Consider the following 13,439-nt stretch of genomic DNA (forward strand, 5'->3'; position numbering starts at 1 on the left):
ATAAAAGCCTGTTGTGGCCTACATTCAGCTGTCGGATATCACATTATCATGGCTCGGCAAAGAGGAAACCAAGGAGTTTGGCACAAATGGCTTTTCTGTGTTCAGCCTGTTCCAGCGCGGGTCCGTTCGGCTCCTCCTGAAGCACATGGAAGCGCTCAAAACTTCAATATTTAATCTTGCCTTGAAATGCAAATTGTCAGACCCAAGGAAATGAAAGCAAGCGAATGCATGGCCGTCGATGCAGGGACATTGAGGAGGCAGCAGACGCTGCGCTCGCTTCTTGCCTTTCAACCTTAGCGTGGGACACCAGCACCCTTTTGTGCCCGCCTGCTCAAGTATTGTTATTATCGCCATTATTTTATTTCAGTGTTTGAACGTAGCTTTTCCCAACTTGGGGTGGTCTAGTGCTCCGTCAGACCTTGAGCATCCCTGACCGCTCAGCATGCTCTGTTTTGCTTCTGTTCTCCAAGGGCTCTGCCGTGGTGCTGGACGCCCAGACTTTGTGCCCGTGGACGGGAGATGCACAGGCAGAAGGGGATTTTGCCGTGTGTAAGGCACCACATGTGCCTCCCTCTTCCCCCCCCGGCACGCACATGCACACAACCGCTCGCCCCTGTCGCAAGGCAGGCAGTGTGGTAGGAAAGGGAGTGCCCCATGCATGCACGTTGGGAGCCAAGTAATCCTGGATATATTATAAGCACAGTTTTGAGAAATAAAAACACATTAATATTCTGTTCTCTCAAGGCATTATCCTACTGTTTACCATTACACACAATCCTTTGCCTTAAATTGCATCTTTGATTAAAGCAGCAATGAGAGAAACCAGTGCTAATAACAAAATGTATTCTGCTTTAAATCACTAAAGTGAAAACATCAATAAGCTGTAACCATCAGTGCCGCCATGAAAATGAAGGCAACCACCATGGGAAACAGCAAGGATGAAATCCACTTTGCCAGCATAAAAGCCAAGTAATTAGGTCTTATGTGGGTGGAACTTATAATGAGGTGCAGGAAGGGGGAAAATGAATTTCATCCTGAGCCTGCCTCCTCCTTCCCCCCCCCCGCTGCCAAAGCTGCTAATCCAAGTTTGGGGGCTGCGGTAGGGACAGCAGCCCCATTTCTCAGCTCCACAAGGTCTGCAAAGTGGCATCAGCATCTCCACCTGCACCCACCACCCAACCCTTGTGAGGCTGCTCTGCAGCCCTGCCCCACGCACCATCGGTGGGCAGCGGATGGTTTGTACCCGGTACCAACTTAAATTTCACTGGGGGAGAGGGGTGTGCTTCCAAGGAGGGCATTTCACTTTGAGCAAACTCGAGCTTGATGCTTTGTATCAGCCCAAGAAATTTAATTTAAAAAATAGAAAAAGGAATCGTATCTGGTTATCATGGATTAATCAGAATTTGTAGATGAGGATATAAAATTAATATATCTACAGTGAGTTATTTGAATCAAAGCCCTGTGCTCCTCTGCAGCTGTCCGTCCCTCAAGGAGCGCTATTCCCAGAGCAGCGCTGCTCTCAATTGCTTGCTGTGGAAGTTGTGATACATCAGCAAACTTCAGATCCTCTGCGCCCAGCTCTTCCCATATACTCTTACGTTGGGTATAGCCTTTCAGTTATTCAATGTTGCAGTCATCCTCTGGTTCGCCTAAGCCAGGAGTATGTTTTCAGGAGCTGTCTACCTAGTGCTAGAGCAGGAGAAATTATTCATAACTTACTCTTCCATGCTTTAAAGTGCAAATAAAGCGGACAACTTCAGTGCTGGGTTTTCTAATGTTCCCTGACATCTCCACCAGCAGATCAAGGTGCTCATCCGTCCTTGTGCCTGCAATGCTGGTTGGAAGTCTCTGGAAAGGGCTTTTCCTTAATTTCTCAACAGCTGTCATTTTGCCTTTCTTTAAGGATGCTTCGCCGTGCTAAGACCAAGGCTGGCTGCCGAGCTGGCTGCGTTTCTGCCTCCCGCCGGTGCTTGTGGGCTGCGGGCTCAGGGTCTGGCCATCGGGATGTGGCTGGCAGGCAGGCTGAGGTTCAGTTTCGGGTGTGTTTGCAGCTCAGATTTATCCCAAAGCTTGTGAGAGGCAGCCATCCGGTTTTGTGCCTTTTCCTCTGTTTTTTTTTTTTTTCCCTCTGGTTATGTCGCTAGAAAGAGCACTGGGTTTCCCCGGGGGTCACACTCGAGCTACTGGCCGGTTATGATGCCCTCTGAAACGCTCAGGTTATTTGGAATACACAGCAGGCGGCTGCCAGGGACCTGCAGAAGTAAGGCAGGGGAGCAGAGACCGTTTCTGGCGGCAGCAGCAGCAGGGCAGGCAGCTGGGAGGTGGTGCGGGGGTGGTGGCGGGGGGGGTGTCGGCCAGTCCAGGCCCCAGCCGGGGATGGGGACAGCGGCTCTACCTGCAAAGGGCCTCCTGGGCCTCGGCCGTCACCCTCTCCCACAGACCCCATCCCCAAAGGGGGGCCGGCCCTGGCTGGATGGTAGCAGGTAGGCCCGGCGCTGCGGGGCACCGGCCCGGGGGGGTGCAGCCCCCCGTCGGTGTGGGCCGGGGGCGTTCCCCCACCGGTAGCGTCGGGGCCGGCGGTGGCGCAGGGCCCAGCCCGGGTGCTCCCGGCCGGGCTGCGGGGCCCGGGGGTGCCCGCTCGCCCCCTCAGCCCCGTCCCCCCTTGCCCCCTCAGCGCTCGCCTTTCTTTGTCCCGCTTAGTAACTGGGGCTCCCAGCCAATCGCCATCGAGCCGGCCGGCTTCGCCGCCAGCTGATTGGCTGAGCCGCCCGGAGCCCTCTGCCAATCGCGGCACTCGCTGCTCCCTCAGACAAAGACGGCAGCTCTGGCAACCGGGCTCGACTCCCCCCGCCCCCCGCGCGTGCTCCGCGGCAGCAGCCCCTTGGCGACAGGCCAGCCGAGGGACCTACCACCTCCCCTTCTCGCCTCAGAAGAGGGGGGGAGTCGGTAGGAAAAGGCTGCGAGAGAGGCGGCCGAAGTGGCGAAAGGGAGCCAGGGAAAAGTTAGGCAAGTGGGGAAATAGATTTTTTGGTGCCAGGTTTTCTTTCCTGGCGTGTGTCGCCGGCGTGAAGAGGGACGTTTCCCGCCTTCTGCCTTTTTTGCCCACCCCCCTCCTCTGCCCCGTGGAAGCGCCCGCTCGCACAGCGCCCCCCCCCCCGCCGGCCTCCTCGAAGGGGTTAAAAAGCCGGCGCGAAGCCCCGCCCCCGGGGCCCCTCCCGCGCGGCGCCGGGGGGCGTGGCCTCGTCCTCGGCAAGAGGCGGTTGGCGACGGTTGGGCCCCTCAGAGCCTCTTAAAATGAAACCTAGCGGGGCTGGCCGCGCCGCAGAGAGCCCGGGGCTGCGACCTGCCGGAGCCGCCCGGGGCCGCCGCCTGCGCCGAGCGGGGCTGCCAGCTGGGCACGGCGGGCGACGCCGCCGCGGGCTGCCCGCCCAGCGCTGAGCCGAGCCGGCAGGGACCGCGGGCCGAGCGGCCCCCCGCGCTGCCCGCCCCGCTCGGGCTCCGCGCCCGCCGTTATTGTTGCCCGCCGCCCCCTCCTTTCTCCTCCGCCGGCGGAAAGAACTCATCCAGAGACCGAGATCTCCCCTTTTTATCCGCTTCTTCCCACCCCCCGCTTTTGTGTGGGGGTTTTGTTTTGCTTTCAGCCCCGTGTTTTAAAGATACCCCGAAAATGGCGATTTTTAGAGAGAATTCAGGAAAGTGGCTTTTCTGTGGAAAGGTGTTTTTTTAAACAAAAAGCAGCACTCTCTCTCTCTATATATATATATTATCTATAACTACCTATCTTAGTTCCTGCAGGACAGCTGCTGAGGTGGCTTGTGTGGTGGGGTTTTTTTAAATTAAGTTTAATTTTGCGATTTTTTAAATTTTTTTTTTTTTTCCTTAGAAGTGTTATTTTAGAGCGGGGTGGATTCCTCCCGGCTTTTTTGCCTCCTTCCCCCCCCCACCCACCCCCCTCCGTTAAAAGCCGAGAAAGCCAATCTCTTATTTATAAACCTGCCGGGACTTGACCGTCGCGATGTACAACACGGTGTGGGATATGGACCGCGATGACACGGACTGGAGGGAAGTGATGATGCCCTATTCCACTGAGCTGATATTTTACATTGAAATGGACCCTCCAGGTAGGGAGCCGAAGCCTGCGTGCCTGCCTCTGCACCCCTCGCAGCGGGTCGGGGCCGCCTTTCATTCCTGCCTTCTTTGCCCTGCCTGTCCTCCATCCTGCTTGCAGACTTTTCCCGTTTGGAAAAGGAAGGCAATCTGCAGAGGGGGAGGGAAAAAAAAAATATCTGTAGTTAAACTTTGCCTGCGTAAACTTTTCAGGGACTTGAACCTGCTGTCTCCTGGGCAGAAGTATTTTAATACCCGGTTTTGGTTTGGGTTTTTTTTTTTTTTTTTTGGGGGGGGGGGCAGGGAGGGGGGATAACTGCAATTTATGGTGCCTTTTGGGGGGTGGAAGGAGGCAGGAGGAGGAGAACTGCTTGCAGCCTCTCTCCCGAGTCTCCTTTTTTAAAGTCTTTATTGAAAACCGTATATTGCGTCTGTATTTGCTTCTAGAGGAGCATTTTTATTAGCCTCTTCACCTGTGTGCCTTTATGTGCCTGTAACGCTTTGATGGTAGTGATTTACCTACCTCCATTCAGTTCCAGTTTAATCGCTTTTACAGTCTCTGAGACCCTTTTCCCGTCAGCTCTCTTCCAGCATTGACAGATAAGGTGTGTATTGTCTCTGGGTTTGGCGCTGGGCGGATAATACTTGGGAACAGGCTGGAATACGTCCCTTGAGGCACTGTTACTTTGATAACACTTAATAACCTTGTTCAAAAGGGTTTGGTGCAACTTTTTTTTTTCCTGTGGATTGCCAGTGCTGAAAATTAAGAAATGTGTTGTCCCCTTTCTTGCTTGAAGTTTTCAGATGGGACAGAAAGTTTCTTTTGTGTCTGAAGAGTGAGGGAAGGCTTACAAGGAGGAGAAGAGGTTGAGTCTTTCTTTGGTAATGAATCAAAGTAAGCATAAATGGGTACCGGTGAAACCGTATCTATACCTGTAAGAGTCTAACAGGCTGAGGGCAGTAAGATAATTGAAAGGCCTTTATGTTCTCAGGTCTCTGATCTGTACAGCCAGAAGGTACAGTAAAATATGCATCAAAAATCTTAGCCTGCAGAGAAACTGCTGGCAAATAAGTGCTTCTAAGTGGTATCTTGTGTGGCATGTACTGTTAGACTTTTGAAATGCGCTTTTCAATCTGTGCTTGAATCATGGCTTGTATCTCCAAGGGTGGTTTAGTCTCTTTGTTTCAGTGCAGTGAGCTCTTTTTTTTCTCTCCTTAGGTATGTGGTACTTTAATTAAAAGAGGAGGAGGTGATCATCCTGAGATTTTTGGATCTCAAGGACCTGTACTCACTTCCTCTGGTAACTCTGATGCTTTAAAACTCTGACGCACAATGCTGGCCACTACTTGCTAAATTCTTGCATAGCTGACACTACCTATTTTTAGATGTTGCTCCTGAAAGCATAAAGTTCAGTCAAATCTCTTTGCTTCTGTGAATTTCAGAGAGTATCTTTCTTGTAAATGCTTTTGATTTTAACTATTCATGAAGTTAGTATTTGTATTTGCTTGCATTGAGTGAAGGAAAAACCTGAGTTCCATTGTAGGTGACTTAAAACGGTGTGGGGGTTTTTATTAAAAAAAAAATAAAGCCCCTTGAATGGCTTAGTGCGAGGAGGCTGCTGAAAGGGGCTGGCCTAACAGAACTGGTCAGAAAACAACTTTCCAGTATTTCTTCAGGAATTCGGCCATGCAGTCTTACGAAGTTTACATTAAGAAGCAGTGCTTCTGTTGTTAGCAATGCCAATATTTCCTTCATTGAAGCCCCACTGTCAGGGATCAAGGCTCTGCACTGTCCAAACACCAGTTAGCAAAAGGACTTAGCGTTACATGCTGATCCCTGAAGTGTTCAGTAACTTTATCTTTCGTATTTTTAAACTAGAAAAAACAGAGCTGGAAATGATGCATGGGATGATCCCCATGTGTATGTCCTGATTTCACAGCACTATAACTTTTAAATTGCAGGGGGAGGGAGGGCAAGTGTGGTGGAGGTGGTCTGCTTTTTCCTTGTCCAGAGGTGGGGTGGGAAAGCGTTTTCTAGTCTGGAATGATAGGTCATCCCTAAGGGGAGTGTGGAGGAATTTATTTGGAAGACTTAAACACTTGGTATGCCTTGGGATAAAGTCACTGCATTTGCACCCGGTAACAACCACAACTCCATTTGGCCCGCTTCCAACAAAAATTTGTGAAGGTTTTCAGCATAGCATTCCCCCGTGCGGTGGCTGGAGTTCCTGAGCAGCTGAATGGTGGCAATATGTTTTCTCAGCAGCGCACAAACTAACAATATGCAGCGAGTGTCCCCACTGCCAAAGGAGGCAGCACAGTCTTTTGTTCACAGAACTTGCGTGAAGAGATCCCTGGTTGGTCTTTATGCCGCAGGACTGGGCATCTACTGATACCGGGAGCCAAGTGTCGCAAATCACGCACGACTGCTCGTGATTACATTTTAGTGTGTTTAAACTTCAGGCAGAAGACAAAAGCAAGGTGAACATCACGTGTGGTATCGCCCGTAACCTCTAAGTCAAGAGTGGGGATACTGTTTCTTGTTAAGGGCCAGCAGACCTTTAATTTATCTTGGCAGGCTGTCTTAATACCCACCTTAGCATTGCCCAATAATAATGCAGAAATAAAATCCTGTGATGGCAGGCAGCCTGCAGCACAGCCGTAGCTTCTGTCAGGCCTCAGTGCACCTGCACCAGCTTATCAGTGTGCTTGTTTTTTCTGTCTGGGGTTGTAGGTGTAAATGGATGCTCGGAGCAGGTCCTGAAGCCTCTCTGCTGGAAGTCTTGAAGGCTTGCTCAAGAGTTCAAAAATAATAATAAAGTTGACATCTCTCTCATGCAGGAGGTTTTTTCCAACTCCAGCAGAGGCAGGGTCAGGCAACAAGGGATTGCTAGCTTTCTGGTAGCTTTTAATCCATCTTAAACATAGGAGTGGGACAGTTTTCCTAAATAGAGCAGTGGAACTAGGGATTCAGTTCTGCCAGCCTTGCAAAGCATGCCTTACAGCAGTACAAGTAATACAGGAGCAACAGCAGTGACAACCAGCAGGGTGAATCCTGTTACCTATTTTTTTGTTTGCGAATGGAGAAGGACTTGTGGGTGATGTGGTGGTTGGAGGCTGTCTTGGGCACAGCGATCATGATGAAATGATAGTGTTTTTGATTCTTGGAGAAGTAAGGAAGGGGGTCAGCAAAACTGCTACCTCGGACTTCCAGAGGGCAGACTTTGGCCTGTTTAGGAGCCTGGTTGACAGAGTCCCTTGGGAGGCAGTCCTGAAGGGCAAAGGAGTCCAGGAAGGCTGGACATTATTCAAGAAGGAAGTCTTAAAGGCACAGGAGCAGGCCATCCCCATGTGCCGAAAGATGAGCTGGTGGGAAAGAAGACTGACCTGGCTGAACAGAGAGCTTTGGCTGGAACTCATGAAAAAAGGAGAGTTTATGACCTTTGGAAGAAGGGGTGGGAAACTCAGGAGGACTACAATGATGTCATGAGGTTATACAGGGAGAAAATTAGAAGGGCTAAAGCCCAGCTAGAACTTAATCTGGCTACTGCCATAAAAGACAATAAAAAACGTTTCTGTAAATACATTAGCAACAAAAGGAAACAAAAATCTCCATCTTTTATTGTATGCGGGGGGAAACATAGTGACAAAGGATAAGGAAAAGGCTGAGGTACTTGATGCCTTCTTTGCCTCAGTCTTTAATTGTCAGACCAGTTGTTCTCGGGGTACCCAGCCCCCTGAGCTGGAAGACAGGGATGGGGAGGAGAATTAAGACCCCATAATCCAAGGGGAAATGGTCAGCGACTTGCTACCACTTAGACACACACAAGTCTATGGGACCAGATGGGATCCACCCAAGGGTACTGAGGGAGCTGGCGGAAGTGCTCACCAAGCCACTTTCCATCATTTACCAGCAGTCCTGGCTAACCGGGGAGGTCCCAGTTGAGTGGAGGTTAGCAAATGTGACGCCTGTCTACAAGAAGGGCCGGAAGGAGGATCTGGGGAACTACAGGCCTGTCAGTCTGACCTCGGTGCTGGGGAAGGTCATGGAGCAGATCATCTTGAGTGCCATCACGTGGCACATACAGGACAACCAGGCACTCAGGCCCAGTGAGCATGGGTTTATGAAAGGCAGGTCCCACTTGACTAACCTGATCTCCTTCTATGACAAGGTGACCCACTTAGTGGATGAGGGAAAGGCTGGGGATGTTCTCTACCTGGACTTTAGTAAAGCCTTTGACATGGTTTCCCACAGCATTCTCCTGGAGAAACTGTCTGCTCATGGCTTGGATGGGCGTACTCTTTGCTGGGTAAAAAAAGTGACTGCATGGCCAGGCCCAAAGAGTGTGGTGAATGGAGTTAAATCCAGTCAGTGGCCGGTCACAAGTGGTGTTCCCCAGGGCTCAGTATTGGAGCCAGTTCTGTTTAATATCTTTATCAATGATCTGGATGAGGGGATTGAGTGCACCCTCAGTAGGTTTGCAGGTGACACCAAGGTGGGCAGGAGTGTTGATCTGCTTGAGGGTAGGAAGGCTCTACAGAGAGATCTGGGCAGGCTGGATCGATGGGCTGAGGCCAGCTGCACGAGGTTCAACAAGGCTCAGTGCCACGTCCTGCACTTGGGTCACAACAACCCCATGCAATGCTACAGGCTTGGGGAAGAGTGGCTGGAAGGCTGCCCGTCGGGAAAGGACCTGGGGGTATTGGTCGACAGTCGGCTGAACATGAGCCAGCAGTGTGCCCAGGTGGCCAAGAAGGCCAACAGCATCCTGGCTTGTATCAGAAACAGTGTGGCCAGCAGGAGCAGGGAGGTGATTGTTCCCTGTACTTGGCACTGGAGAGGCCGCACCTCAAATACTGTGTCCAGTTTTGTGCCCCTTGCTGCAAGAAAGACATTGAGGTGCTGGAGCGTGTCCAAAGAAGAGCAACGAAGCTGGTGAAGGGTCTGGAGCACAGGTCTTATGAGGATCGGTGGAGGGAACTGGGGTTGCTTAGCCTGGAGGCTCAGGGGAGACCTTATCGCTCTCTACGACTACCTGCGAGGAGGTTGTAGTGAGGTGGGTGTTTGTCTCTTCTGCCAAGTAACAAGCGATAGGACAAGAGGAAATGGCCTCCAGTTGTACCAGGCGAGGTTTAAATTGGATATTGGGAAAAATTTTTTCATGGAAAGGGTTGTCAAGCATTGGAACAGGCTACCCAGGGAAGTGGTTGAGTCCCTGTCCCTGGAGGTATTTGAAAGACGTGCAGATGTGGTGCTTAGGGACATGGTTTAGTGGTGGACTTGGCAGTGCTAGGTTAATGGTTGGACTTGATGATCTTAAAGGTCTTTTCTAACCTAAACAATTATATGATTCTGTAATGCTTTTTCCTTCTGCTTGCATGGCTTTTGGCGTAATAAAATGTATCGCTGGCATAAGGTAGGATCTATATGTGGCAAATAATACTAGGTGCAACTAAATAACTTTCAGTGTCTACAGACAAAACTGGAAGCATCAGTTGCATATAGCTAACATAGTACCTTCTAAACTTTCTAATCAGGATTAATGTAGAGTATTACGGCCATAGCAGCATCATATGCTGGTTCTGGCATTAAGGAACTAGCTGTCAGGGGTTCACTAGCATGCTTGTTCTTGCTGTGGATCTTGCTGTCTGAAAAGACAAGGAAATAGGTTACTGGATTGAATTTAGTGTTTATTTAATGGCATCTGTTCAGGTCTGCAAAAAGTTGTTACTGCCATAAGTTAAGTTTTTGAATGGAGGATGTTGAATTAACTGCAAAAGTTACCAGAGTATCTAAAGTATGACTACCTATGTATAACCTCACTTCTAATAAGTAGGACTAAGTAATGTCTTTCCCTCTGTAGATCTGGGATATATTATCAGTTGTGTTGATGATAAAATGTGTAATCACTGAATACATTTTGTCACAGTTGGATGAAAATCAGTAAGAGTGTTCCGCTGGGATTTCAGACACAGATGTCAGCAAAGATATTTGGCTCAACTACAAATTAGAGGTTAGTTTCATTTGTGTGGGTTATGAAGAAAACCACAAGTTTAAAGTAGGCTTACTAATGCAGAATGGGCTCTGTCTATTTATGAGCAGATAATGGAACAAGTGTTTGTCCTAAAGCTATATGAAAGCTACCTTTTTGAAGCCTGTTAGGCCCAGATATGACCAACCGTGTTTATAACTTGATCCAACCGTCTTTTTCAAGAATATTATTCTTCTTTATCTCATGTGCTGAGACTGGCTGTGACAATGCTGCTGTTAAAAAATCTCTTAATGAAGGGGGGGGCAGCAATAATCTGTAGGCTGCTTAGTTTAGTCTACTTTGCAAAAGCATGTATGAATGAGACAAGTATTCAAGGGAGAAAGTGTATTTATTCATTATAGTTTCTATTTTCTTCTCATATATAATTTGACAACCCTTGTTTTAGGGGAGTGATACTATAATTGTAATTTGCAAAACATAGGGTTCTGATCTCAAGGGCAGTGTTTACCCAGATACCGGTCCTGCTGTATCATTATAAATGTTATAGTGGAAACTGAATGTGGCTTCTCAAATGGGGTTTGTGGTATGCAGTAGCCAGATGTAGGTGAACGCTGCATGTCTATGCCTGACTAGTTTTCCAGTGGGAGAACAGATGCAAATTTTAATAGCACTGTCAGTATTGTCCTTCAGCTTATCTGAGCTGACTCCAGAAGCTTATCAAAGAAAGTTCTGCTCTCGCACATCTTAAAAAAAAAAAAAAAAAAAAAAAATTCTACTAGTGCATGTAATCAAAGCAGCAGCACTGTAAAAGCAACTGTCTTTGTTGCAAATTTAAGTCTTGCTGAAAGTCATGTTTCCCAAAAAGCAGATGTTGGGGGTTGAGAGTTTCCCTATTACAGAAAGGAAGTTTTGGGGTAGAGCAAGGAATAAATAAGGCTCAGTCACTTGTATTCTGCATATCCTGGAAAATGGTTTGAGTTAGTCTCAGCTCATGTGAGAACAGTGATGTGAAATGCTTGTATTCTGTTCTTGTTACATCTAGATTTCTCTACTGGCCTTTTGATTTAATGACTGCTGTAACCATTTTTTATTTCTGATCGCATTTTCAGGCTTGCTTTTGCATTCCTTGCATTTGGTTTTCATTTTGATGGCTCTAACTGTTAAAGAATATCACTCATCAGCTTTCAATTAAATACGTGAACACAAAAAATAGCATCATTAATATAAAGTGAAATGATGTTTTGCTTGAGATGGGAGAGCCTGCTTTAAAAGGCTGACACTTTTGTTTATCAGTAGGCTTTCAGATGATGTAGAAATAGTTGGGGAGGGAAAGCTTCCTGAAGGGAATTATTCAGCTCTGTTCTGTAAAGCTGTAGGTTTATGCAAACTAAAACATGGGAGAACATTCTGAGAAGAAACCAAGCTCTTCACCACGTGTTTGAAGGCAAAACCTGCAGCAAATGTTATTTTTGCAATTGTTGTTCCAAAGAGTTTTGTGTATTGCTTGATGCCTATATCTGACAGGAGTTAATCACTGTGTTGCTACCTCACCTGTTTAAAAGGAGAAGACTCTTCTTGGAGTTTCCTTTGGTAAATACTGTTTTCCCAAGCAGCAGAGTTGACTTCCGTCTTTGCCATTGGCTCTGTGATATCTTATTCCAGAATGAAGCTATTCGGGCTTATCTTTGCTCTACAGCTTGGGAAAACAGAGAGGCATAGCTGGTCATACACATCTGCGCCCAGAACTAAAAGCAGTTGGGTGCCTTACATCATCTCATGTTGGTTGTTTAGTGAGTCACTTTTTGGGCAGAGAACTAGAGAACACTGGAAACAGCAGCATAAAGAATACTTTTATCAGCATTCCCTGTATGTTTTAAAGCTTAGGCTTTATTAGTGTCAAAAAGACCGTTAACTGTGTTGAAACAGATTGCTGTAAAACTTTGGCCCCATTAAAGCAATAGGTGTGTTCTAGCTGGATTTTTGGAAACTCATTTTTGTAAAGTAGGTTGCTGAGTAATGCTTAAAGAACAGTCTCTGCTCGTGTACTAAATGCCCCTATGGAAATGAGTCAGATTTTTTTTTTCTTCTGCTTTTTATCTCATTTCTTCTGACAGGTTAAAATCTGCACAATAGCTAAATAAGCAAGAATTTGCTTCTCCACATAATCTAAACTACAGCATATAAGCTGGTGCCAGGTCCCCAAACAATGTGAGTGGATGTTACCTTTATAGAAGAGATTTTCGTTGTCCTTCATCTGTGCTGTGTCCTCCATTCAACAGACAAAAGATTTTGCAATATTTCAGGGAATATATTCCAGTACCTTAAATTCTTCTAGTCTTCTGAAGAAAAGTGTCTATATACAGGGAGTTTTATAAGAATTCATACAGTTCAAAAGAAGCAAAGTGCAAGTGGTGCCTGTTATAGCCCTTTCCAAAAAGGACCCCAGCTGCCCTGCTGGACACGGACCGGCTGCCTGGTGAATCCTAATGCTGAAGCACAATGAGCTCTGAAGCTTTCCTGTGGCTGAACAGGATCCAGGTTCTTCTCTGGCTTGGAGGCCGGCGGCACACTTGAGATGGCTACATTCCATCCAGTGCTCTTTGAAAAAGGAGATTAAATACTTCAACTGCTTCAACCTGTGACTGCTTCCAACATTCACCCAGACTCTCTACCGGTTTTTGTGAACTGGAAAAATGTTATTTTAATGATAGTTCATAGGAATGTTACTTCTTCTAAAATCAGATATCCCTGAAGCTGACGCATGGTTATTTAGGAAAGGCTTGAAAAACATCACGTTTCTCAGCACAAAAATTTGTGGGTTTGGACAAATCAAAACCCCATCAATCTGTATCTCCTTCACCTTGTTTGCTCTTTCACTACAGAATAACTTGAGTTTTGGTTTAGTGTCACTTTGGGACTCTTGTACTTAAGGACAGTTTCTCTTTCCAAACATAAACCTCCCATTTCCTTCTGTTAGCTACTACTTACTCTCTGTTACTTTTCTCCTCTTCCCCATGAAAGAAAAAAATCCACAGGAGCCTTTTTTCAGGGTTTTTGCCTTCTGTAGCCTTATCCAAAATTTCAGCCTCTGTCCCTAAAATCTGGTGCTGCACATGATCATCTTTGCTTTTGGAGGAATTCTTTCTTTCCTTGCATCCCTCCCCTCAAAAAAAAAAAAAACAACCCCCAAGAAACTCCAAAACCAGAAAAAATTGCTGCTGCAATGGAGCTAGAGAAAAATTGCTGTAATGAGGCAACACAGCCCACTGTTCAAAGAAAAACACACCTGAGTGTGGGCAGTAGGGCTTACACTCCAACACCTGCCCCAGGAAAATGTTT

The 13,439-nt window shown here is 47.4% G+C and overlaps 1 protein-coding gene across 5 annotated transcripts in view; it reads left to right on the plus strand.

Moving 5' to 3' along the window:
- The window catches only part of PIK3R3 (phosphoinositide-3-kinase regulatory subunit 3), a 78,219-nt gene that overhangs the window by 46,184 nt on the left and 18,596 nt on the right, over window positions 1-13,439 (plus strand). For 3 of the 5 annotated variants that reach the window (XM_075710170.1, XM_075710171.1, XM_075710172.1), the window contains exon 1: window positions 4,016-4,121. The exons of the other annotated variants lie outside the window; for them this stretch is intronic. In XM_075710170.1, the coding sequence (XP_075566285.1) occupies window positions 4,016-4,121 (106 nt within the window). Of the gene's footprint in view, window positions 1-4,015; window positions 4,122-13,439 lie in introns of those variants that run through there. 5 annotated transcript variants of the gene reach the window in all.

The sequence above is a fragment of the Pelecanus crispus genome, chromosome 5 (assembly GCF_030463565.1).
Source record: "Pelecanus crispus isolate bPelCri1 chromosome 5, bPelCri1.pri, whole genome shotgun sequence".
In the NCBI taxonomy this organism is placed as follows: Eukaryota; Metazoa; Chordata; class Aves; order Pelecaniformes; family Pelecanidae; genus Pelecanus; species Pelecanus crispus.